We start from the raw sequence: 24,758 nt of genomic DNA, 5'->3' as shown, positions 1-24,758 counted from the left end.
TATATATATATATATATATATATATATATATATATATATATCGACCTCATTCGGTGAGTGATGATTTTGTAATATTTGTTGACACCCAATTTGATCGACCTACAACCCTTTCGGAAGTGCTATTCAATTAAAATGTATTTTCAAAACATATTTCAGGTTAAAACTGTAATCGATTTTGGCTAAAAATTATATATTTTAGTATGCAATAATTTATAAAAATTATTATTAAATTATTATATTTATCGATAGTTAAACTCGAAATAATTACTTTACTTATTTATTTAAATGTTTTTAAAATTTAGGTGTGTTTAATTATATGAAAATTCTTTAACATGTGTAATATTTTATTAATTGAATAACATCTTCTTAATCTTCTCTTAAATCATTTAACTCGTAGCCTAATTTATTCGATTGTATTTCAATTCTAGTCCTTTCTTATTCAATCTATTTCAATTCTAGCTACTTCAATTCAAATTCTTTATTTCAATTATAGCCACTTGTTGATTTCAAATTTAGCCTATTTTTGTCTCAATTTTTTCAAGACTCTAATTTCCATTTAATCTCAACCATCTATCAAAATTCGAGATCAAATCCTAGTCGTCCATCTTCATCTAATCAATGGTCAGATTGAATCTTCCCCACTTTCCTATTTTTCAATCTAAAAGACCCAAACACTTAAATATTGTTCATTCTTTTCCTCCTCTCAAAGAAGAGCAGCCGCAGCGAGGCCTCTCTCGTCTCCAATAGCTCCGGTGAGTCGCGCGAAGCGGCAGGCTTCGAGCAGCCGCCGCCTCCTCCGTTCCCCTACCCTCTCCCCTTTTCGACTAACGTACTCGGGTCAACCACACCCCTCTCTCACTCCCAATCCACCCCCGACTGGCGTTGCAACAACAGGTCGCGCCACCATCCCGATCGATGCGCCGCCTTGATCAGCAACAATAACAGCAGGTCACAGCAGCAGCGCATAGGCGGCAGCAGCAGCGCGTGGGTGGCAGCAGCAGTAAACTCCGACAGCAGCTACAAACAGAGGGAGTATACATCAAAACTCACTGTGGCAGTGACAGATTAAGAGGGTAAGTTTATCTTACTTGATTAATTTTAATTCATTCTTCTCCAATCTATTCGTGTGGGTCTTTATATCTGCCTATTTATATTTATATTTGCTGTGAAAATATAGACTGGTCAACGGACAGAGATTGACTTTTGGTGGCTACTCTATACATACATTACCGTAAAGCCAAAAATACTCACTGAAACACGGCTTTATTTTTGAAAAGTATGTATTCCAATATGACTAATGTTAAAGTTTGAATTCCAAAAAGATATCTATTCATGTGGGTGTTCTTTCTTTTTCTATGTTGATGCTTGTTTTCAAATTGGCTCACATTTAGGAAATAGGCAGTTGACGAATCTCGATGCTGCTGTATGTTTGTGCCATGTAGTAACTAATAATTATTGAATCTTTTTCTAGTGTTGAAAGGGTTGATTTTGCGGGCTAGGCAACTGAGGAAGCTCAACATCAAAAAAAGTTGATACAAGCTTCTTTTATCAAAGTAGGAGATAAGGTTTGGTGTTTCTAAATTTCTAAAGTTGAAGTACAATTTCTTTTTATAACGTGTTTGTGTCCATCTAGTATTGATACTTAGTTTAAATTTTGTGATAATGTGTAATTTTAGGGATTTGAATTACAACTTAATTAGATCTTATAATTAATTATAACTTGAATTTTCTATAAATTGATCTTAATTAGGAATATGAACTTGAAATGTTGTTGACTTTAATTTATTATTAGAACTTAAGTTTTATTCTTATTAGAACTTGGATTTTAGTTGAACTTGATTAGAATTTTGTAGTTGAAAATCTTATTGACCTTAATTAATTTGAACTTAATACAAATTTATTAGAACTATACTAAACTTAACTAATTTATAATAACTTGAAAACTTAATTAGGAATTAATATAAACTTAATTTTGATCAACTAATTAACAAGAACTTGAACTTAATTTGAACTTAATTAATTAGTATTGATTAATTAATTAAGCTNNAAATACTGAAAGTATACAAATATTGGCGAGCAAGCAAAATCAGCTAATAACAAGACGGATTTTGAAAACGATTTTAAAGTAAATCGATGAACTTCCCAAATAAAACTCCAAACTGAATCAGCTACATTCTCAATAAGCTATCAATCTAAGACTTTATGCATATAACTCATGACCGAATTTTTTTTTTTTTGCCATTCAAACAACAAGCTATACCAAAAAATATAATCAAAATAGGCACAATATAGGATTGAGTAGATGAAACAATAATAGATTGGAAGAAAATACCGGAGACGGATCTGTTGAGATCCGTCTCTCATCGTTCCAAATTCCAAACTTCGCCGGAGCTCACTTGGTCGAAGTTGCTACCGGAGTCGGAGCTATTGCTGCTGCTGGTCGCCGACTGGAGCTGCTGCTACTGCTCGCTGGCCGGAGCAGTTTGATGCTGGAGTTGGTGTTGCTGGCTGGATCTGGAGCAGCTGGAGTTGTCGCTGATGTTGTTGTTGCTCCTCGCCGGAGCTGCTATCCAACAGAGACAGCGCTGGCAAGGAGAGGAAGCTGCTGTTGCTGCAAAAAATAAAAAATAATAATATAGTGAAGGGAAGGGACGTGGGAGAGAAAGAGGAGAAGGGAGGAAGGTTCGCCGGCATTCGCTTCTCGCCGGAGAAGATGAGAGAAGGACGAGGGGGAAGGGAGGCGGAGCTGTTTGGAGAGGGAGAAAGAAGATGAATTGAAAAAATGTTAGGGTTTGGAGTTTTTGGCATAGTTTAAAAGGAAAGAAAATATTGATTGAATATGGACCATTGGATTATCTTAGATGAGCGGCTAGGATTTAATCTAGAATTTAATTTAAGGATAGACGGTTGAGATTAAATGGAATCAAAAATTCTGAAAATTAGATTGAAAATTGGATGGCCAAATTTGTAATAAAATTGGCTAGAATTGAAATGAAAGAATGGCTATAATTGGGATAAAATTGAAATTGAATAGGCTAGAATTGGAATGAATTAGAATAAGATGGAATGAATTAGAATAAGATGGGCTATAGTTTAAATGATTTTGAGGAAAATTTAAGAAATGCTATTCAGTTATAATACTACAAATATTATAATATTTTATTTTTTTTATATAATTAACATCACTAAAATTTTAAAACATTTGAATAAAATAATTATTTTGAAATTTTACTAATAATTCAAAAAATATATTTTAATAATTTACGATAATTTTATAAAGCACGCATACTAAAATGTATAATTTTTAGACAAAATTGATTAAAATTTTAAACTCGAAATATATTTTTAAAACACGTATTTAATCGAATAGCATTCCAAAAAGGTTAAAGGTCGGTCAAAATTGGGTGTCAACAGCTGCCCCTTGGTTGTTTGAGAATGAAGGATGAATTGTCGAGCGAACAACGTTGACTTAGTAGCCGATTTTGTCCGACCGACGAGAGATGTCAGTAGGATCAGTTGAAATAATAAAAAGTTGGAAGAGGGTACGACCGAGGCTTTGGTATTAAGCCGCCTACATATCTCTGGTTATACGAGAATCAGGTCGTGTGTAGTTCTAGATTTAGGAATAAACGAGACTCCTAAAAATTAAAAGAGCGGTATGGTATACGAATGAGAATGATATCGGCGTGAATAGATAAGATTAGAGTAGCGAGAAAGGCATGAACAGAGATTTTAAAATATAAGAGTGCAAAATCCGATGAGAAACGGTAATATGAGTAGCCAAGGGTTAAATGAAAAACGGCAATTGAGTAGCGAAGAAATTGATAGGGCATTGTTGCGATAGACGTAAGCACGATAATTGTAGCCGAGAGGGAGATTGATCTCGCCTGCAAAATGTTAGTCTCTGCAAATCTGTAGCTTATAATATTATTAGAACAAATATATCAAACAAACGGTAAAGGTAAACATGATGCAATTTCCCATATCGACAATGATGTTTGCCATAAGACTATGAAAATGATGTCTTAGGCTATGATGTCTAGGGCCATGATACGCAAAAATTATATCCTCAAGTCATGAAATGTTGTCTGCGGGCCATGAAAATGATGCCTTTAGACTATGACACCTTTGGATCATGATAAGCAGAAAGTAAATCCTTAGGCCATGATATAATGTCCACAGGCCATGAAAATGATGCCTTTAGACCATGACGCCTTAGGAATAAAATAATGAATAAAGAAAGCGTATCTGTAATTCGGGCATCTGTTGCTACTTGTAGCTTGTTTTTTTGTTCGGACATATGCAATTCTCGAGCACATGCAATATCGGGCACAATGCAACTTGGGGCTCAATACAATATCGGGCACAATGCAATCTTCGGGCACATGCAATATCGGGCACAATGCAATCTTCGGGCACATGCAATATCGGGCACATGCAACATCGGGCACAATGCAATCTCGGACACATGCAGATCTCGGGCACATACAGATGATGTAATTCTTGGGCGCATGCAATATCGGGCACACTGTAATCTCGGGCTCAATGCAATTTCGGGCTCAATGCAATCTCGGGCACAATGCAATCTCGGGCACATGCATATGATGCAATTCTCGGGCACATGCAGATGATGCAATTCTCGAGCACAATGCAATATCGGGCACATGCAATTCGGGCTCAATGCGATCTCGGGCACATGCAGATCTCGGGCACAATGCAATCTCGGGCACAATGCAATCTCGGGCATAATGCAATATCGGGCACAATGCAATCTCGGGCACATGCATATGATGCAATTCTCGGGCACATGCAGATGATGCATTTCTCAGGCTCAATGCAATCTCGGGCTCAATGCAGTCTCGGGCACAATGCAATCTCAGGCTCAATGCAATCTCGGGCACAATGCAATCTCGGGCACAATGCAATTCTCGGGCAAATGTAGATGATGCAATTCTCGGGCACATGCAATAGTTGATTGGAGGCAAAGACCTTCATCTTATTGAAAGGATTGAGTGTCATTTGTTGACGAATTCGGAATATTGTAGCTTTGACCCTTCGTCCTATTGTAAGGAGTGGGTGCGGTTGATTTGTCGGGCTTGATATAAAGTAGCTTTTTTTTTTCGTTTGATTGGAAAGATGTACCAATAATTAGCGATCTGTCGGGCTCAAAATACTAAAATGTATAATTTTTAGACAAAATTGGTTAAAATTTTAAACTCGAATTATATTTTTAAAACACGTATTTAATCGAATAGCATTCCAAAAAGGTTAAAGGTCGGTCAAAATTGGGTGTCAACAATAGGTCTACAATTCAGAAAATGCCGCCACACTTGATCAATTTTTCAAGGATATTTCTTAGGGACCGATTACAGTTCACACAATGTCCCAATATATCGTAAATGATTTTAAATTTACCACAGAGAAATACTCAAAGAATAAGAAAACTAATAATAGTGGTGTTTGGGTTAAAGGTGATGATGGAAATCAAAATGAGAATGTTGATTATTTTGGTGTCCTACAGGAGATTCTAGAGTTGGAGTATTTGGGTTGGCCAATCAAAAGAATAGTACTTTTCCAATGCAAGTGGTTTGATCCAACTTCAAGAGGTACGAGGGAGCTTAAGCAGCATAATATCATTGAAGTCAAGCACACTAGGAAGTATGAGGCTTATGATCCTTTTATTATTGCACATAATGCTAAGCAAGTGTACTATGCTCCTTATCCGTTGCGTAGGGATAAGTCTGATTTGTGGGTTGTAATCAAAACAAAACTGATGGGGCGAGTGGAAGTTGAGAATGAATTGGATGTTGCATATCAAAATGAAATATCAAGTGTTCATCAAGTAGTGGATGCTGAGTTAGAAATATCAAGTGTTCATCAAGTAGTGGATGCTGAATTGACATTTTAGATTTCTATATTTTTGGAATTGTTTGATCATATTTTAGTTTATTTTGAAGTTGGATGAAGTTTATTTTGAAATAGTTTAATGTATATGTTGAAAATATTGTGTTGTTTTGGTTGGATGAAGTTTATTTTGAAATAGTTTAATGTATATGTTGAAAATATTGTGTTGTTTTGGTTAGATGAAGTTTATTTGGAATTCTTTGGGTTGTTTTGGTATAAATATGCAGGTGGACAACTAAAATTGCAGCAATTTGCTGCCAGTTTTGTAGCAGAAAATCAACCTCCGGAGGTCAGAATTTAAAAAATAAAAAATACCGACCTCCGGAGGTCAGAATTTAAAAAATAAAAAATACCGACCTCCGGAGGTCATAATTCCAAAACTAAAAAATAAAAATACCGACCTTCGGAGTCAGAATTTTAAAAATACCAAAAATAAAAATACCAACCTCCGGAGGTCAGAATTTCAAAAATACAAAAATAAAAATACCGACCTCCGGAGGTCAGAATTTCAACATTACAAAAATAAAAATACCGACCTCCGGTGGTCAGAATTTCAACATTACAAAAATAAAAATACCGACCTCCGGAGGTCAGAATCTCAAAATGCAAATACAAAAATACCGAACTCCGGAGGTCGGAATTTTAAAAAATTGAATATTCCAACATAAAATAAAAACTGACCTCGAGAGGTCAGTAAATACCGACCTCCAGAGGTCGGTATTAAATAGCGACCAAGCTTTTTCCAACCTAAGCTGGGATGTCGGTTTTAGGTCGATATTTCAGGGAATACCGACCTCCGGAGGTCGGTATTTGTAGGTCGGTATTCACTATTTTTTTAGTAGTGAACGTCTATCATATAGTATAAAAGTAGGAGATATTTGGTGGATTGACATCTGAGATTGATCTTCTCACCCGTTTCTAACAAGTGGGAAGATGTTCTCTTGATGGCGCGTACACTAAAAGAGAGTTTGTGCGGTCTATATTGTTAGTTTTAGACACCTGATTTATGCAAATGTCCATTTTTAGGCTATCATTTAGATTTTGTCACTCTTTTTTACAATTGTGCAAATGAAAATTACCCTTTCTGATAATGTTAAGACTTTGTTCTAATGTGTGCTCGTATATTGTTCAACCTTATAGACAAAACATAAGTTCGTTTTCACAAAAAAGGGATCTTGAAACCAAGGTATGGAAGATTCACAAGTAAGAGTAGAAATAAAAAGCCTCCCCCCCACACAAAAATTATGATGTAGGCTTGACCATGTGGCCATAGATGGACATCCATCCGTCCAAAGTGCAATGGGGGTCAACAACGACAAATATATCTCAACCCCTGGAACCAACCTTTCAACAAATTATGATATAGGCTCGTCCAAAGTGCAATGGAGGTCACCAAAAACACTCGATCCTTTGGACCAACCATTCGACAAATTATGACTCGACCACTTAGACCAACCTTAGATGTACATCCACCCTTCCAAGTAAATATTGCAACTTGAAAACTTAATTAGCTCATACAAAATACTAAAAATCATAACTATAAGACACATGTGGAAAAAAAATTGAATTTGCATACTAATTGCCATGTGCACACAATATTCTTCAGTAAAAGGCAAAAGAATAATTCGCTATGTACTCATAGTGTGGCTGTGTGAGTTCTCCATCTTATTTGTGCTTCCATTTTATACTGGGACAAAGTTTGTATTTACTCATCATTTATCGATGTGGTACTCACCTCACTACTTTAAAATATTGCTCTCTACTTCTTTTTCACCAATCAGTCCTTTGTGATTTTGAGAAAATATATGCTCACAAGGTAATCGATGAAATGTGGCATAGGATTCTTTAGACTGAGTATCGTTGATAGCTGAATTCCTATACAAATTTGAAAAGGATTTTGGGTCAAGCCCCACACGATTGTCATGGAAACTTGAACTGGTAATGATATTGTTCGCTTTGGTATGATCTTTTCCAATATATACTCTTAACATTATGTGTGTTGTCATATTTATCAGAAGAATATAATTTACTATCTCATCGTTTGAGCTGGTAAGATTGGCCATCTCCAGTCTTATCATTCACTTCATGTTATCATGTAAGTTATGGTGGGGAACTTCTCGCTCTCTACATGTTCAAACTTTGGATAGTAAAGAGAATTGAACGTGGGCGTTGTATAAGTTTTGTGCATACAATTGCCACTATGTTGGTATTGGTTCTAAGGTGTTCAAACCTATATATAGGTCTGCCACTAAGAGAATAAGTAAACTCCAAACAACAAAAATTTGCTTAAGAATTGGGTAGGGGCTGCACGAACGCAGGCCCCCACTGCAACAAATTATGACGTAGGCTAGACCACTTGGGCCGACGTTAGGTAAGCACCCATCCAAAGTGCAATGGAGGTCACAAACCTAGGCCATGGGTCTTATTGATCGCCCATTGATCCCGTCCAGGTAAGTATGTTTCTAGATGTTCCTTCCTATTCTTTTATACCCATCTTTATACTTGTTGTCCTTTGTGTCAACCGATGAGGGAGATATTGCCCTTCATCTTTTTCTTTTTTCATTTATAGCAAACCAGATAGACAACAAACAAATCTTTACCATACTCATGGGCAAATTAAAATAAGATTAAAAAGCCCTTGTGAATTTCAGTACTGAGTAAACCATACCCTTCAGGGTGGCCCAGTAGTTTGGGCTTGGGACTTCCATGTTGGAGGTCTTAAGTTCAAAATTCCTTGCCAACGAAAGCAAGGGGTTTGCCTTCTGGGTCGAGCTCGTCGCACCGGTTTTACCTCTCCTGTGTGGTTTTAGTGACTGCGGATTTCCCTTGTCATAACAAAAAGGTACTGACTAAATCATATAATCCAATTTTAGTGACAAAGTCAAGTGTCTAATTGTACTGAGATTAAAGGTGTTGTGTAGAAACTGATGTCAACAAAAATCTATGCTTACTGCAAAAGTTGCTCAACTTATATGTGTATTCCATATGGACGAAACTATTTTTCATGAAAAACATTTTTCCTTCATACCGAACACTTCCATACTGTTTTTCCTTTTTTTCGTCTTTTCATACAACCGATCTTGACGTCTTTTCAACCGTGATGTCTTTGGCCTATGTGCACTACGACTAATTCTATAAGGTGGACCAAATCGAAAGAGCCAAGCATAAACTAAGTCAGAAGAAGCAGTTTGCATTTTTTGGTAAGCAGCACAAATTTTGCTCATATAAAATACTATAAATTATATTATAAGACAAGTAAAAAAATTAATTGAAACTAGAATTGTTGGGGTACTCAAATAAGAGAACCCCTCCAAAAATTGGCGTATGCCACTAATCGCAGCGCGCACACGGTATTCTTTAGTAAAAGGCGAAAGAATAGTTCGCTTTGTGCTCACTGCGTGGCTGCGTGAGATGTACTGCTTATCTGTGCTTCAGTTTTATATTGGGACAAAGTTTGTATTTAATTGTTTTTTTATGGATGTGGTATTCACTTCACTCACTCCTTTATAAAAATTGTTCTCTGCTTCTTTTTCAGTAACTTTATGATTGAAAATCTAACAGGTTTTTCAAATAAAAACTACTTAAGCTGTCCTGTTTTATACTTTCTCGATCAATTAATTTAAAATATGATTTCGCTTTGGTATCTTTGTGATTATAAGGAGATATATTTTCACAAGATGATGGATAAAATGTTGCGAACTGAGCATCTTGAATAGCTGAACTCAAATGCAGGTTGTGTTTTTTAAAAAGTGTATAGTGAAGGACCTAATAGGCAGAAGCAGAAAACAAAGCAGTTTTCTGTTGTTTACTTAAAAGTTGTTATAATCTATGTTGCTCGTACTCTTTTGTATGCTAGTGTATGTTTGAGTAGCTAGCTAGATGTCATGCATCACGCATCTTTAGAAGATCTTAGAGCTTCCGTCTAGTTTGGATCTTTAGAGCTTGATGTGCCCACCCGAAGGAACCATCTTTATATCCAAATGAAACTGATTTCGACATCACTCATGACGGCCCTGATAATTAAAAGAAAGGACTTCTCAAAAACAAAGAAACTGAAGGTGTGCCCCAGAGTGCTTCTGGCAGGGAGGAAATCATTCTATATGTTGTAAAAACTTAAAGATCAAGCATTCATCAGCTCACTGTTTGGCTACAAGAACACAAAGTAAATACAAAACAAGAAAAATTTGCTTAAGAATTGAGTACCACACGAACGTAGGCCCCTATTATGACAAATTATGACATAGGCTTGACTAGGGGTGTTCATGGTTTGGATAAAAACCGATCCAAACCGAAAAATCAAACCAAACCGATTAAATGAACTGATTTAATTTTGGTTTTGGTTTGGTTTGGTTTTAGATTGTTAAGAACCGATAGTATTTGGTTTGGTTACGGTTTTGTTCGAAAAAAATCGAAGAAATAACCGAACCGAACCAACAAGTTATATACATAAATTTTATTATTATACATACATAATATATTATATTCATAAACAATTTTAAAGATTTTATATATGTTTCATCAAAATTTATTTATAATTTACTTATGAAAGAAAAAATGTCCAAGGTGAGAATATTTTTATTATTGGTTTCATGTATATGAGTGTCTATGAAAATTCTTTGTGGGACTGAAAATGTCATTTTCTCTTCCTTCTATGCCAAAATAGTGAATTTTGAAGTTTTATTCAGTAAATTCAATGATCGAAAGTTATGTAATGCCAGTCATTCTAACTATTTTTTCGTTTGAATGGATTGTTGTAACTTTTTTCATGTTTTTAGTGAATTGTTTCTTTTATTTTTATGTATGGTTAATAACCGAATAACCAAAACCGAAAACAACCAAACCGATAAATATATATTATATTTGGTTTGGTTTGGTTTTGATAATTTTAAAACCGATTAAATTGGTTTGGTTTTGGTTTTGACCAATAACCGACCCAAACCAACCTGTGAACACCCCTAGGCTTGACCACTTGGGCTGACCTTTGGCAGGCACCCCTCCAAAGTGCAATGGAGGTCACCAAATATAAAAGTCCTTGGGAATATAAAACTTTCAACATAATCAGTGGCAGAGCTACCTTTATAATAACGGCTTTGTCAAGATTCGGTAGCTTTTGCAACTCTATTATATCGAATTTCAAGCAAATATGAAACTCTATTGATCAAACTCATTAATTCCGCAGCTCAGGAAGAAAATTCAAGTAGAGATAGAAGGGAGATGCTGTTAAAGAGTCCGAGAGACATTTGAATGAAAGCTCGGTTTTATCAATCAGCCAAGTGATTGCTCACAGCCTCACACTATTGATTATTACAGATTCTACCAATTATAAGAAGATTTTGTTTAAGGATTGGTAGGGGCTGCGCGAACGCAGGCCCCCTCTGCAACAAAATATGACGTAGGCTCGACCACTTGGATCGACCTTAGGTAGACACCCCTCCAAAGTGCAATGGAGGTTACAAACCTAGGCCATGGGTCTTATTGATCGCCCATTGACCCTGTCCAGGTAAGTATGTTTCTAGATGCTCCTTCCTATTCTTTTATACCCATCTTTATACTTGTTGTCCTTTGTGTCAACCGATGAGGGATTTATTGCCCTTCATCTTCTTCTTTTTTCATTTATAGCAAACCATCTAGACAACAAACAAATCTTTACAATACTCATGGGCAAATTAAAATAAGATTAAAAAGCCCTTGTGAATTTCAGTATTGAGTAAACCATACCCTTCAGGGTGGCCCAGTAGTTTGGGCTTGGGACTTCCATGTTGGAGGTCTTAAGTTCAAAATTCCTTGCCAACGAAAGCAAGGGGTTTGCCTTCTGGGTCGAGCTCGTCGCACCGGTTTTACCTCTCCTGTGTGGTTTTAGTGACTGCGGATTTCCCTTGTCATAACAAAAAGGTACTGACTAAATCATATAATCCAATTTTAGTGACAAAGTCAAGTGTCTAATTGTACTGAGATTAAAGGTGTTGTGTAGAAACTGATGTCAACAAAAATCTATGCTTACTGCAAAAGTTGCTCAACTTATATGTGTATTCCATATGGACGAAACTATTTTTCATGAAAAACATTTTTCCTTCATACCGAACACTTCCATACTGTTTTTCCTTTTTTTCGTCTTTTCATACAACCGATCTTGACGTCTTTTCAACCGTGATGTCTTTGGCCTATGTGCACTACGACTAATTCTATAAGGTGGACCAAATCGAAAGAGCCAAGCATAAACTAAGTCAGAAGAAGCAGTTTGCATTTTTTGGTAAGCAGCACAAATTTTGCTCATATAAAATACTATAAATTATATTATAAGACAAGTAAAAAAATTAATTGAAACTAGAATTGTTGGGGTACTCAAATAAGAGAACCCCTCCAAAAATTGGCGTATGCCACTAATCGCAGCGCGCACACGGTATTCTTTAGTAAAAGGCGAAAGAATAGTTCGCTTTGTGCTCACTGCGTGGCTGCGTGAGATGTACTGCTTATCTGTGCTTCAGTTTTATATTGGGACAAAGTTTGTATTTAATTGTTTTTTTATGGATGTGGTATTCACTTCACTCACTCCTTTATAAAAATTGTTCTCTGCTTCTTTTTCAGTAACTTTATGATTGAAAATCTAACAGGTTTTTCAAATAAAAACTACTTAAGCTGTCCTGTTTTATACTTTCTCGATCAATTAATTTAAAATATGATTTCGCTTTGGTATCTTTGTGATTATAAGGAGATATATTTTCACAAGATGATGGATAAAATGTTGCGAACTGAGCATCTTGAATAGCTGAACTCGAATGCAGGTTGTGTTTTTTAAAAAGTGTATAGTGAAGGACCTAATGGGCAGAAGCAGAAAACAAAGCAGTTTTCTGTTGTTTACTTAAAAGTTGTTATAATCTATGTTGCTCGTACTCTTTTGTATGCTAGTGTATGTTTGAGTAGCTAGCTAGATGTCATGCATCACGCATCTTTAAAAGATCTTAGAGCTTCCGTCTAGTTTGGATCTTTAGAGCTTGATGTGCCCACCCGAAGGAACCATCTTTATATCCAAATGAAACTGATTTCGACATCACTCATGACGGCCCTGATAATTAAAAGAAAGGACTTCTCAAAAACGAAGAAACTGAAGGTGTGCCCCAGAGTGCTTCTGGCAGGGAGGAAATCATTCTATATGTTGTAAAAATTTAAAGATCAAGCATTCATCAGCTCACTGTTTGGCTACAAGANAAATGAAAGATCTTGGAGAGTTAAAGTTTTTTCTGGGAATAGAATTCTCAAGGTCTCATAAAGGAATTTTAATGAACCAAAGAAAGTATGCCTTGGAGCTGATAGGAGACTTAGGCTTGAGTGGTTCAAAGCCAGCCTGGACACCTTTGGAGTTCAACCAGAAATTCACAACAAAGGAACTAGATGACCTCACAGGAATCAGTGATGATGAGCCCTTAGAGGATAAGGGAAAATATCAAAAACTGATTGGAAAGCTCTTATATTTGACACTGACCAGGTTGGATATAGCATTTGCAGTTCAGACTCTCAGCCAGTTCATGCAACAACCAAAAAAATCTCATTGGGAAGCAGCCTTAAGAGTAGTCAGATATATTAAGAGGGAACCCGGAATGGGAATTTTAATGAGCAGCAGTGGAGACAACACATTGACAGCATTCTGTGATGCTGATTGGGCATCATGCCCTAATACCAGAAAGTCTGTGGCAGGATTCTTGGTAAATCATGGAGAATCACTTATTTCCTGGAAATCAAAAAAACAAAATACTGTCTCAAGGAGCTCTGCTGAATCAGAGTACAAAAGTATGGCTTCAACATGTTCAGAGTTAGTGTGGCTGACTGGATTGTTTGAAGAGCTGGGAGTAGAAATAAGAAGCCCATTGCACTGTATTATGATAGTCGAGCAGCCTTGCAAATAGCAGCAAACCCAGTGTATCATGAGAGGACAAAGCACATAGAAATAGATTGTCATTTCATAAGGGAAAAAATTCAACAGGGGCTGATAAAGACACACCATGTCAGTTCTAAGGAGCAGCAGGCAGACATCCTAACCAAGGCACTATTGAGGACACAACATGAATATCTGATTTCCAAAATGGGAGTGTTGAACATATTTGCACCACATACCAGTTTGAGGGAGAGTATTGAGACTGGCATAACGTGAGCATGTATAAAATAGTTAGTTAGGATGTTAATAGTTGGTTATATAACAACTTGATTAAGTCGGTTAGATGAGCTGGCAGTTAGTTAGCATTAGATTCCTTTTGTACTCAATTATGTAAAGTGTATATAAACCGTGGTGAGATGGATATCTGTAACACAATTTTTCATCTTCAATACAATAGTAAATTCCACAATCTCTCTTCCATGTTTACTTAGAGTTCATGAGAATTATCCATGGATTTCATAGTTTAGCTTCATGATTTTATCAATTCCGCAGCTCAGGAAGAAAATTCAAGTAGAGATAGAAGGGAGATGTTGTTAAAGAGTCCGAGTGACATTTGAATGAAAGCTCGGTTTTATCAACAGCCAAGTGATTGCTCACAGTCTCACACTATTGATTATTACAGATTCTACCAATTATAAGAAGATTTTGTTTAAGGATTGGTAGGGGCTGCGCGAACGCAGGCCCCCTCTGCAACAAATTATGACGTAGGCTCGACCACTTGGATCGACCTTAGGTAGGCACCCCTCCAAAGTGCAATGGAGGTCACAAACCTAGGCCATGGGTCTTATTGATTGCCCATTGACCCCGTCCAGGTAAGTATGCTTCTTGTTGCTCCTTCCTATTCTTTTATACCCATCTTTATACTTGTTTTTCTTTGTGTTGACCGATGAGGGATGTATTACCCTTCATCTTTTTGTTATCATTTTTTCCCCATTTAATAGCAAACCAGATAGACAACAAACATATCTTTATCATACTCTTGGGAAAATTTAACTTTCTGCAAAAGCTACTCAACTTATAGGGGTGTTCGGACAGAGGAAAACAGTTTTCATGAAAAATATTTTCCTACTTACAGAACAGGTCCATAATGTTATTTGATCCTTTTTTTCATTTTATTCTTCATACAATCATGATGTCTTTGACCTGTGTGCACTTCAACTAATTCTATGAGGTACCTACCATATGTTAAGAAAAATGCCAACTTAAAATGTGCACCGGGCAATTTGATATTCATCCTTTTTCATTTTTTTTTTATTGTTATTACCGTGGTGTCTTGACACATTTGTGTGCACTTCAACTAATTTTATGCTCGGTCAGAATCAATGTGTAGCTTACGGGTTCAGCCAAGTGCAGTAGCTTTAGTCTAAATTCTCTATGTGTTCAAATAATAATTGAGAACCCTGTTTGCATTTTTTTTGTTTAACAAGAATTTCCCCCTCTATATCATTTCCCTCTTGTCAATATTCCTCGACCCTTAATCAGAAATCACGATTCAAAGATGTTCAATAATATCGAACACTGATTGAAGAACTCTGAGTCAATTTTTATCTACCCTTCACCAAGAGTGTCACTATATTATAATATCAGAATATAAATATATGTTACTGTGAATAAGACACATAGAAAAGGTTAAAACTAGTATTGTTGGGGTCCTCTAAAGAAGAGAATCCCTCCAAAAATTGGCGTATGCCACTGATTGCAGCGCGCACACGGTATTCTTTAGTAAAAGGCGAAAGAATAGTTTGCTTTGTGCTCACTGCGTGGCTGCGTGAGTTTTATTGCCTATCTGTGCTGCATTTGTATACTGGGACAAAGTTTGTTTAAGTCGTTGTTTATAGATGTGGTACTCACCGCACTCAGCTAGTTGATCGTTGTTGAACAAAACCAGATAAAGTCGAAAAATGTAAAGAGAAAAATGTTCAAAGGATACCGAACGCACTTACATAAAACGATACTAGAATGTGTCGAGGTAAAAGTTGTAAGACCGAACGCACTTGCACTTGCAATATTTGAAGATTAGTTTTGACAAAATATAATTTCAAACAAAATTGTGCTGAAGCTTAGGGGAAATGCTAGAATTTCTCGCGAAATGGCTAAAGTCGGGTAAAACTGACCTAAGTGCAGGTAAAATGGATAAACTTCACAACCAAAATGTATAAAACTGGCAAAATGGTTAATTTTTTCATAACCTTTGCCTTTTAGACTAAAAAGAGAATATTTTTAGAAAATTGTCAAAAAAGTATTGTAACAAGCTTTGTTAAAGAGTTCAAACTTAATTCTAAAAGGAAACACTTAGAAAATACGTTTGCCACGCTGTTAAAGTGGCTCGTGAAAATTTCTTTTTATAAATTTTAACAAAATGTGTTACACTATTTCCTCTTCATTATCGTCTATTTAAACAATTTTTTAAAACAATTACTTACACACAAAATTATATATCCTTGGGTTCAAGTATTATTCATGCAAATTTTGTCAACTGAAACTAAATTCACATTCACTATGTTAAAACTATTATTTTTAGTTGGACTTTGAGACAAAAAAAATTCAAAAATATTTTCTACAAAAAAGGTCTGAAATATCCTTGAACTATTGAAAATGATATAAAATGACCCTTTGTCCACCTATTTGCCCTCAAATACCCCTCACATCATCTCTGGCCCCATATTATTCTTATTTTTAATGGTCCTCAATTTAAATCAAATTAATAAATTCATTAATGGCATGACAATCATCTATTGGTCACCATATAATTAACCTAAACTAATTTTAAAACGGACGGATAAAAAAATCTAACTATACAATTTAAGCACCCAAATTACTCTTGTATAACAATAGTTTGACTTTTCACCAACATACCAATAGAATCTTATAAAACGGAATAAAATAATTTAAAAAACGGAAAATACCAAAATGCAATAAAGGGATTAAAAAACACATGTTTTTTTGTCCCTAGAAAATCTCTCTTTTTAATGTTTTTCCTAAAATATCTCTCTCAATATTTTTACCTGTTGATCTTTCTCGTCTTCTCTAATCTTCTCCTAAAATATTGAGTACGTTGATTCTCTTTTATCTCTCCATCCTTTTTCTTCTGAATTTTTTCTCTCTCCTTTTCTTATTTCTCTCTTTTCACTCGTCTCTTTCTCCTTTCTTTTCTTTTTCTTTCTTTTTTACCATTTTTTTTACCCCATTTTATTTTTCAAAAAAATTCTTTGTTGTTATGAAACTATATAAAATAATGAGAAGAGAGTAGGAGAAGACTAATTATTTTTCTTGAGGGATAATTAGGGATTCACAGATCTTATTTACAATGAATGAAAATCCCTTTATTTATAGGGGAAAGTTGACTTGATCTCCAAGTAGGATTCCTAACGTTTCTCTAACGGACTTCACATAATATACATTCACTATAATACAAATATGTTTATAACACTCCCCTTGGATGTCTATTTGTAGATTATATGCCTCGTTAAAACCTTACTAGATAAAATCCAATGGAAAAAAATTCTAGTAAAGAAAAATGAGTACACATATCTTATAATTCGCATTATGGATGCCTCGTTAAAAACCTTACAAGGAAAACCCCAATGAGACAAAACCTTGTGAGGAAAAAAGAGTACATCGCGTATTAACTCCCCCTAATATGAATATTAATTCAAAGACTTGAATCTTCGCATTCCAAGCTTGTACACTATCTTCTCGAAAGTTGTAATTGGTAGAGACTTGATGAATAAATGAGTCATATCATTACTTGGACAAATCTGTTGCATGCTGATATCACCATTCTTAGGAGCTCATGTGTTTAGAAAAGTTTTGACAAAATGTGTTTTCTTCCATCTCCTTTTATGAATCATCCTTCAGGATCAAAGAATTTTGCAAGTTACTCACTTCAACTTCTTTGAGCAAATAATCTATTGCATTTTGAAAACTCTTCAAGAGTTCCAATTCAGGTCATCAACTTGCATAACAATAAAAAAGATTCTTGATTGATTTAATCCATATGAGGATTATAAACAAGTTTCCAATAACTTATATATGCTTCATGCATTTTGAGTCCTTAAAATATTTTCATATCAATTTTGTCAACTGTCGAACATTCAATATTAAATGTATGACATCTTCAGGTGATTGCAAGTCAAATAAGTTTTACGTTTACCGATATGCATTATTCCACTTTTCACTTGATAATTATTTCTACTTCAGCATGCCTTAATAAACGTAGAATTCATATTCTCATAATTTTTTACAATATTGTGCTATATTGTTTCAAAGATATTGTCGATAAAATATCACTTTGTATCGGTTCACAACACGACATAACTTATTGAGATCTCATCACTTCATTATTTTCAGGTATTCCTCTCATGAGGTTTCATGAAGTGTTATGCCATAGGCTCTTCAAGAGCACATTACTTTTTCATTATGATCATTTTAATCATTTGCTCCTTCCTTTTTTCAAGGACAATATTATTTAGAATCGATTGGTCTATCATGCTTCATGCATGTCATAGACTCTGTCCTTCGGTGACATTCAATAAAAGCATTTGCAACTCTTGGTTGCTTCTTATCTCCCCCTTATGTTAGATAAACTAACATACATCTCAATCTATTTAGGAGAATTCATCTTTGTGCATCATAATATATTCATTAATCATATACCGCACATCAATATTATTAGATGGAAAATATTTTGTCCCTAACCATAAACCAATTAAGAGAAAAATTGATCATAATTTATTGATCTGATATATGCATACAATTACATTTGTATGCAATATATTATGTTTCAGACCATGGAGCTTTGTTCTCATAAGCAATGATTGACTATTTATTTGAGGAATATAATATCACATCAACTTGGAAATTTAGTAATATTATCAAGATGAATCGTCTTGATTACATATTCTGAAAGTTGTGCTCTTAACTCAATTATCTTGCACACACAATTTAGTGAATAGCAAACTGCAGGATGACAACAAATGCACATGTGATTATATATCTTATAGATGCATCTATTTATCATATCACATGACAAATGAATAGGCCATATTCACCTTTTATAGTTTCAGAATTTAGGGATTTAGTCCCAACATTAGTTGATCCAATCAACTTATCATAAGAATACACAACAAATAAAATTCTTGAAGAAACTTTTGGTTCTTCAATATATGTATAATAAGAAAACTCCAAGTTTATCATGACATGTGCCTTTTGCCTTCAGTAAATTTTTGATTTACTATCATATGAGCAAAATTTAGATTTAGTACTCCGAGAGTAATTTTTATATTTATTTCTTCTCAATCAGTCTACCGCTTCTGAAGGTGAATCGTGATCCCATCACCATTAAGTGCACATCCTTATTGATAAGATTTATTTTGTACTGTCACATTTACTTCAGAGAATAGATCTATATTTTTAGTATTTATCAAAAGTTCTCATTCTTCAAGAATGGAACACAATCATCTGAACATATTATCTTTTGATTGCTTGGTACCTCATTCCACATTCATGTGCATTATTCAATCACTTGTTTCTCTACCATTTTTTATGGTAAAGAAGATGTTCTTGTTCTTCCATTCCCTAAACCCACTTCAGCTTTCAAGATTGGGTTGGTGTTCCGATAGGCAAGAGGTGTGAAGCCAGATCGTACCATATTCACATCAAGGAATGAAGCAAAATTAGTGGAATAAGTTTCATGACTTTTTCACCAAAGCACATTATTTTGCTTTAATCATCATTATATCATCAATATAGTGCATTGAGACTTAAATCTAATATTTTACCCATATGAAGGCGTCTTAGGCCATAAATTGATGAGATTGAATCCAACATCTTATCATCATAGTACACCAAGATTTGAACCTGATGTCTTACCCTTTTGGTGTGATTGGACATGCATCCATCGTCTTACCCTTTTGGTATGATTGAACATGAATCTATCGTCTTACCCTCTTGGTGCGATTGAACTTGTATCAATCGTCTTACCCTCACAATGCAATTGGACATTACCCCTATGATGCGATGAAACTTAAATCCAACATCTTATATTTATGGTGCATCAAAACTTACCCTTAACCTTTTAAATCTTATAATTATATGTACAATTGAAATAAATTTCATTAAAACATGAAAAATATAGTCATTAGTAGGGATACGAAATCAAAATAACACGGCATACCAATTAATTGAAAAATACCTAATTGGTAGTACTACACTTCTAGTTCCACTACGGTCCTTGTGTTGGCCGTCTCAATGTTTTAACTTTTAACACATAATTATTAAATAATGAAGTATAAACCACAAGCCTCTTACTTGCTAAAGAATTGTAAGCCACAAAGCAAATTATAATTTATAAACATACTTATAAATATACGATTTCCTTTCGGGCATGGAATAATCATTTTTTTCACTTTAGCCCTTTATAACAAAACAACAGAATCACAGATTGATGGGGTGCATACCTTCAACAATGTTGGTCTGCGACTTTTGCCCAGTTAATGTATATATCTAGTAAACGTTTGGTCATGCAATATCATATAACAATATGAAATCGTGAGATGAAATCAGTATTTGAACATGCGATTTCACGCTGATTTCATCTTATGATTTCATATCATGAGATGGAATCTCATATTATACAAAAATCATGATTTGAGAATTTCATATCATGATTTGAGATTTTTTAAATATAAAAGTTGACCCACAAATTTATATTTAGTTAAATCAACCTCACATTTATATCTACTAACTATTTATTTCATATGTAAATAAAATTAATAGTCACATCATTACTTTTTAAAATTTATTATTCTCACCAACATAAAATTTATTATTACTTTAAATTTGGTAAATATAAATGATAAAGTAGGAATTGATTTGGTGAATATAAATAAGAACGGAGGGAGTAATACTATGTGAGAGGATTATATTAAAGACTAGTACACTAAAATTTATGTTCAATTTTTTTTATTGAATTAAAGTTTGATCAATTAAAGTTAGATGAAACAGTTACTTAAGTAGAGAACAAATAGCTTTGTAATAATTTATTGTGCGATTTTATAATTTTTTTGTTTATTTGATAAGATTGAATAAACAATTGGGGCCATTTTTCATAGTTTTATAACTTTTGTGAGATTCTTATGTTTATGAGAAAATATACAACACAAATTCCATATCGCATGTCCAAATAGAACTTTAACTTCATTTCATGATTTCATATTATGACATCATATCGTGATTCCATACCGCATAGTCAAATGGGCCCTTAATTTATATGCTCCCTCCTCATACATATATATTGATTGCCCAAAACTCAATTGGTTAGAGACTCGTGATGATAACGTGTTATGAAACTATATAAAATAATGAGAAGAGACTAGAGAGAAGACTAATTATTTCTCTTGAGGAATAATTAGGGATTCACAGATCTAATTTACAATTAATGAAAACCCCTTTTATTTATAGGGGAAAGTTGACTTGGTCTCCAAGTAGGATTTCTAACTTTTCTCTAATGGACTCCACATAATAGACATTCACTATAATACAAATTTGTTGTTCTTTTTTATTTGATTAGTTCTCTCCCTTCATTTTAAAAAAATCATTTTACAACATTGTAGATTGGAACATATAACTAAAAATTAACTTTATCATTAATGTATGAAATTTATCTTTATTTTTATTTATTATTTTTTGTTACTTGCATCACATTATAGATTTTGTCAAAAATAATAACATTAGTTTTTAATTTTGTTCATTTGTTTCATTATAGAACGACATTATATTATATACTCAACCAATGTTTTCTTTTTTTTTTGGACGAAACTAATATGTTTAATAGAAAATTTGTAATGAAGATTAAAATATAAAAATATTATAATTTTTAAAAAGTATAAAAAAAAATAAAGAAAAAGATAAAGGTTGATAATATAAGGGTAGAATAGGCCTTTAAAAAAGTCAATTAGGATAGGGGAAGGTTGATTATTTTTCAAAGTTGATGGGGGAGTTTGATTTTTAAAGTAAAGTTTGATGGTATAAATGATTTTCACCCATTAATAATTTCTTAATTATCATGTAAAATAGAAAGTGTGTATCTAATATGAACGGATGGAGTAATACATTTATCGTGTATCCTTGGACACAAAATATATTAACTAGTAGCTGTAAAAGTCATTATATATAAGCAATTAACATGTTGCTTATGGTATAAAAAGAAGTTGGCAATGCAAGTGTTTAAAAATGAAGGGCAAGTGATTGGAAGGCTCAAATAATATATGAATTGTACACCTTCCCCTCTTGGTCTGGTTAACACTTGTTTACTAAGATCTCTTAATGGCCACAAATGTTTGTTTACCTTTCCTATTTTCAAGGAAATTCATGCATTTTTTCATAAGATAAAGAAGAAGACGACTCAAAGAGACCTCCATAGTCCAGACTAATTTCCATTTTTGTCTCTCTTTTCAATATCCTCTCTACACATTTAATCTTAGAAATATAAATAATGAAAGGCGGGAAGATTTTTGCATTTGGTATATCGATTATCCTGGTTGTTGGAGTAGTTATTGCTATTATTGCAAGCAATAATCGGACACAAGACTCTTCGGGCAATGATGAAAAGGATGACAAAGTGCTTTCTACCACATCCAAATCCATTGCTTCTGTTTGTTCACAAACAGATTTCAAGAAATCATGTGTAAATAGCCTTAGCTCTATGGCCAACAACCAAAGTGCCACCCCGAAGGAATTCCTCCAAAAAGCCATTGAGGTGGCCATTCAGGAAGTTAGAATTGGAATAGAAAGGTCCACCTCTATCGGCAAAGCAGAGGCTCATGACTCCTTGCAAAAGATGGCCACTGATGATTGCAAGGAATTACTGGAATACGCGATTGATGAGCTTCAAGCATCGTTCTCCTCTGTGGGTGATAGCAGCGTCCACACTATCGCTGATAGGGAAACAGAACTCAAAAACTGGCTCAGTGCTGTCTTCTCTTACCAACAAACCTGCATAGATGGTTTTACTCAACCAGAACTTCAGAAAGCCATTTCTACCTCCCTCTTAAATGCAACACAACTCACGGACAATGTTCTTGCAATGGTCGATGCAATGACTGAAATTCTTTCTAAATTTAATATTCCCATTGGGAACAAGACTGATACTACTACATCAGCAGAAACAGCAGCATCTCGGCGATTGTTAGAAAATGAAGACAATGACAAGCAGGAAGCCAACAATACAAAGAGCGGAGGATATCCTGCATGGCTTTCTAGTAGTGATAGAAAATTGTTGGCTGCAAGCAATAACGGCAACCCAGCACCAAACGCTGTGGTAGCTAAGGATGGATCTGGACAATACAACACTATCGCAGCAGCTCTGGCTGCGTACCCTAAGAACCTAAAAGGAAGGTATACTATATATGTGAAGGCCGGAATTTATGATGAATACATAATTGTCACAAAATATCAAGTTAACGTATTTATGTATGGAGATGGACCCCGAAAGACGATAGTTACAGGACACAAATCCGCACTTAATGGTGTGTCTACTTATCAGAGTGCTTCCTTCAGTAAGTTTTTCATATCCCCTTCTTCTTTCCCAGTAAAACATGAAAATAAATTCGGCTATAATAACATTAATAACATTAAATATTTTCAGGTGCAATTGGAAATGGATTTATAGGCAAGTCCATGGGATTCCAAAACACAGCAGGACCGGAGGGGCACCAGGCGGTAGCCCTCCGTGTTCAATCTGATATGTCTGCCTTTTACAATTGTAGAATGGATGGATATCAAGACACTTTGTATGTTCAAACACATCGACAATTTTACCGCAATTGTGTGGTGTCAGGCACAGTTGATTTCATCTTTGGTGACTCATCAACTATCCTCCAAAACTGCTTAATTATTGCAAGGAAGCCAATGGAAAAACAACAAAATACAGTGGCAGCTCAAGGAAGAACTAACATTCGGGCAACCACAGGGTTAGTAATCCAAAATTGTCGCATTGTTCCCGAGCAATTACTAGAACCTCTGCGTTTCAAGATTCCTACCTTCTTAGGAAGGCCATGGAAGATGTACGCAAGAACTGTGATCATGGAATCAACTTTGGCAGATTTCATTCAACCTGCAGGTTGGATGCCCTGGGATGGAAATTTTGCCCTTGACACATGCCTATGTGCCGAGTACGCAAATCGTGGTCCAGGAGCCAATACCAACAATAGGGTCAAATGGAAGGGATTCAAAGTGATCACGGACAGGAATGAAGCACTTCAATATACAACAACTCCATTTATTCAAGGAAATCAGTGGGTGCAATCCACAGGTGCCCCACACTTCCTTGGCCTGAAAAACTAGGTGACAGTGACAAGTATACATGGAGCAGAGTAGTAGAAACAAGTAACCATAGCACTAATAAACTCGTAGAGTAAGTTTTTAATTTGTAATATGTAAAGTTAGGGTAGCTATGAGGGTGAGAGATAGATCTAAATTGTCATCCTTACCTTTTCCCTAAACTTGATAGGTTCAACAATCAATCTAAATACCTTATAAAATAAATCAATCTACTATTTTGAGGGTTTTCACAGTATTCATATTTGTTTACTGTCACAATCCAAAGTCAGGGCGGCTTAACGTAATTAGGGGTCTAAAGCGAAATTTCAATTTGAGGCCTAAGATATAAACAAACTTTGTATACATATTTATTCAAATTTATTGTTCTTACACTATTTAGATGAGAATTATTAGTATTTAATATTGTTTTTCAGTTATTGATTTTAGGTAAGATTTTATCAACTCAACATTGAAAACATCTTTTCAATGAGGCAATTATTATTAAATTGTTAACATAATTTTATAAGTAATTAGTTGACAAATATTAAATAAAGATAAAAGTTAGAACCACATAATCTGATTCAAGAAGTTGATGACTTGGTAT

At 34.7% G+C, this 24,758-nt stretch overlaps 2 protein-coding genes and 7 non-coding genes across 9 annotated transcripts; 2 read left to right on the top strand and 7 right to left on the bottom strand.

Annotated features, from left to right (window-relative positions):
• Positions 1-7,435: 7,435 nt before the first annotated feature.
• Positions 7,436-7,553, bottom strand: LOC125853977 (U5 spliceosomal RNA). Its single transcript, XR_007445277.1, has one exon. It is a non-coding gene; the product is annotated as a U5 spliceosomal RNA (small nuclear RNA).
• A 648-nt stretch (positions 7,554-8,201) lies between these two features.
• LOC125853944 (U1 spliceosomal RNA) lies at positions 8,202-8,362 on the bottom strand. Its single transcript, XR_007445250.1, has one exon. It is a non-coding gene; the product is annotated as a U1 spliceosomal RNA (small nuclear RNA).
• Positions 8,363-9,191: 829 nt separating this feature from the next.
• Positions 9,192-9,308, bottom strand: LOC125853957 (U5 spliceosomal RNA). Its single transcript, XR_007445258.1, has one exon. It is a non-coding gene; the product is annotated as a U5 spliceosomal RNA (small nuclear RNA).
• A 1,943-nt stretch (positions 9,309-11,251) lies between these two features.
• LOC125853941 (U1 spliceosomal RNA) lies at positions 11,252-11,412 on the bottom strand. The gene has a single exon (XR_007445247.1). It is a non-coding gene; the product is annotated as a U1 spliceosomal RNA (small nuclear RNA).
• Positions 11,413-12,241: 829 nt separating this feature from the next.
• Positions 12,242-12,358, bottom strand: LOC125853956 (U5 spliceosomal RNA). The gene has a single exon (XR_007445257.1). It is a non-coding gene; the product is annotated as a U5 spliceosomal RNA (small nuclear RNA).
• A 754-nt stretch (positions 12,359-13,112) lies between these two features.
• LOC125845873 (secreted RxLR effector protein 161-like) lies at positions 13,113-13,805 on the top strand. The gene has a single exon (XM_049525390.1). It carries the CDS (start codon positions 13,113-13,115, stop codon positions 13,803-13,805), a length of 693 nt encoding a protein of 230 aa, XP_049381347.1.
• A 688-nt stretch (positions 13,806-14,493) lies between these two features.
• Positions 14,494-14,654, bottom strand: LOC125853935 (U1 spliceosomal RNA). Its single transcript, XR_007445242.1, has one exon. It is a non-coding gene; the product is annotated as a U1 spliceosomal RNA (small nuclear RNA).
• Positions 14,655-15,483: 829 nt separating this feature from the next.
• Positions 15,484-15,600, bottom strand: LOC125853968 (U5 spliceosomal RNA). Its single transcript, XR_007445269.1, has one exon. It is a non-coding gene; the product is annotated as a U5 spliceosomal RNA (small nuclear RNA).
• A 6,650-nt stretch (positions 15,601-22,250) lies between these two features.
• LOC125877394 (pectinesterase-like) lies at positions 22,251-24,419 on the top strand. Its single transcript, XM_049558701.1, has 2 exons — positions 22,251-23,391; positions 23,481-24,419. The coding sequence occupies exons 1-2, from the start codon at positions 22,329-22,331 to the stop codon at positions 24,176-24,178; spliced, it is 1,761 nt and encodes a 586-aa protein (XP_049414658.1). The 5' UTR covers positions 22,251-22,328; the 3' UTR covers positions 24,179-24,419.
• Positions 24,420-24,758: the final 339 nt, after the last annotated feature.

The sequence above is a fragment of the Solanum stenotomum genome, chromosome 1 (genome assembly GCF_019186545.1).
Source record: "Solanum stenotomum isolate F172 chromosome 1, ASM1918654v1, whole genome shotgun sequence".
Taxonomy (NCBI): Eukaryota; Viridiplantae; Streptophyta; class Magnoliopsida; order Solanales; family Solanaceae; genus Solanum; species Solanum stenotomum.
This window is presented reverse-complemented; position numbering and strand designations above follow the sequence as displayed.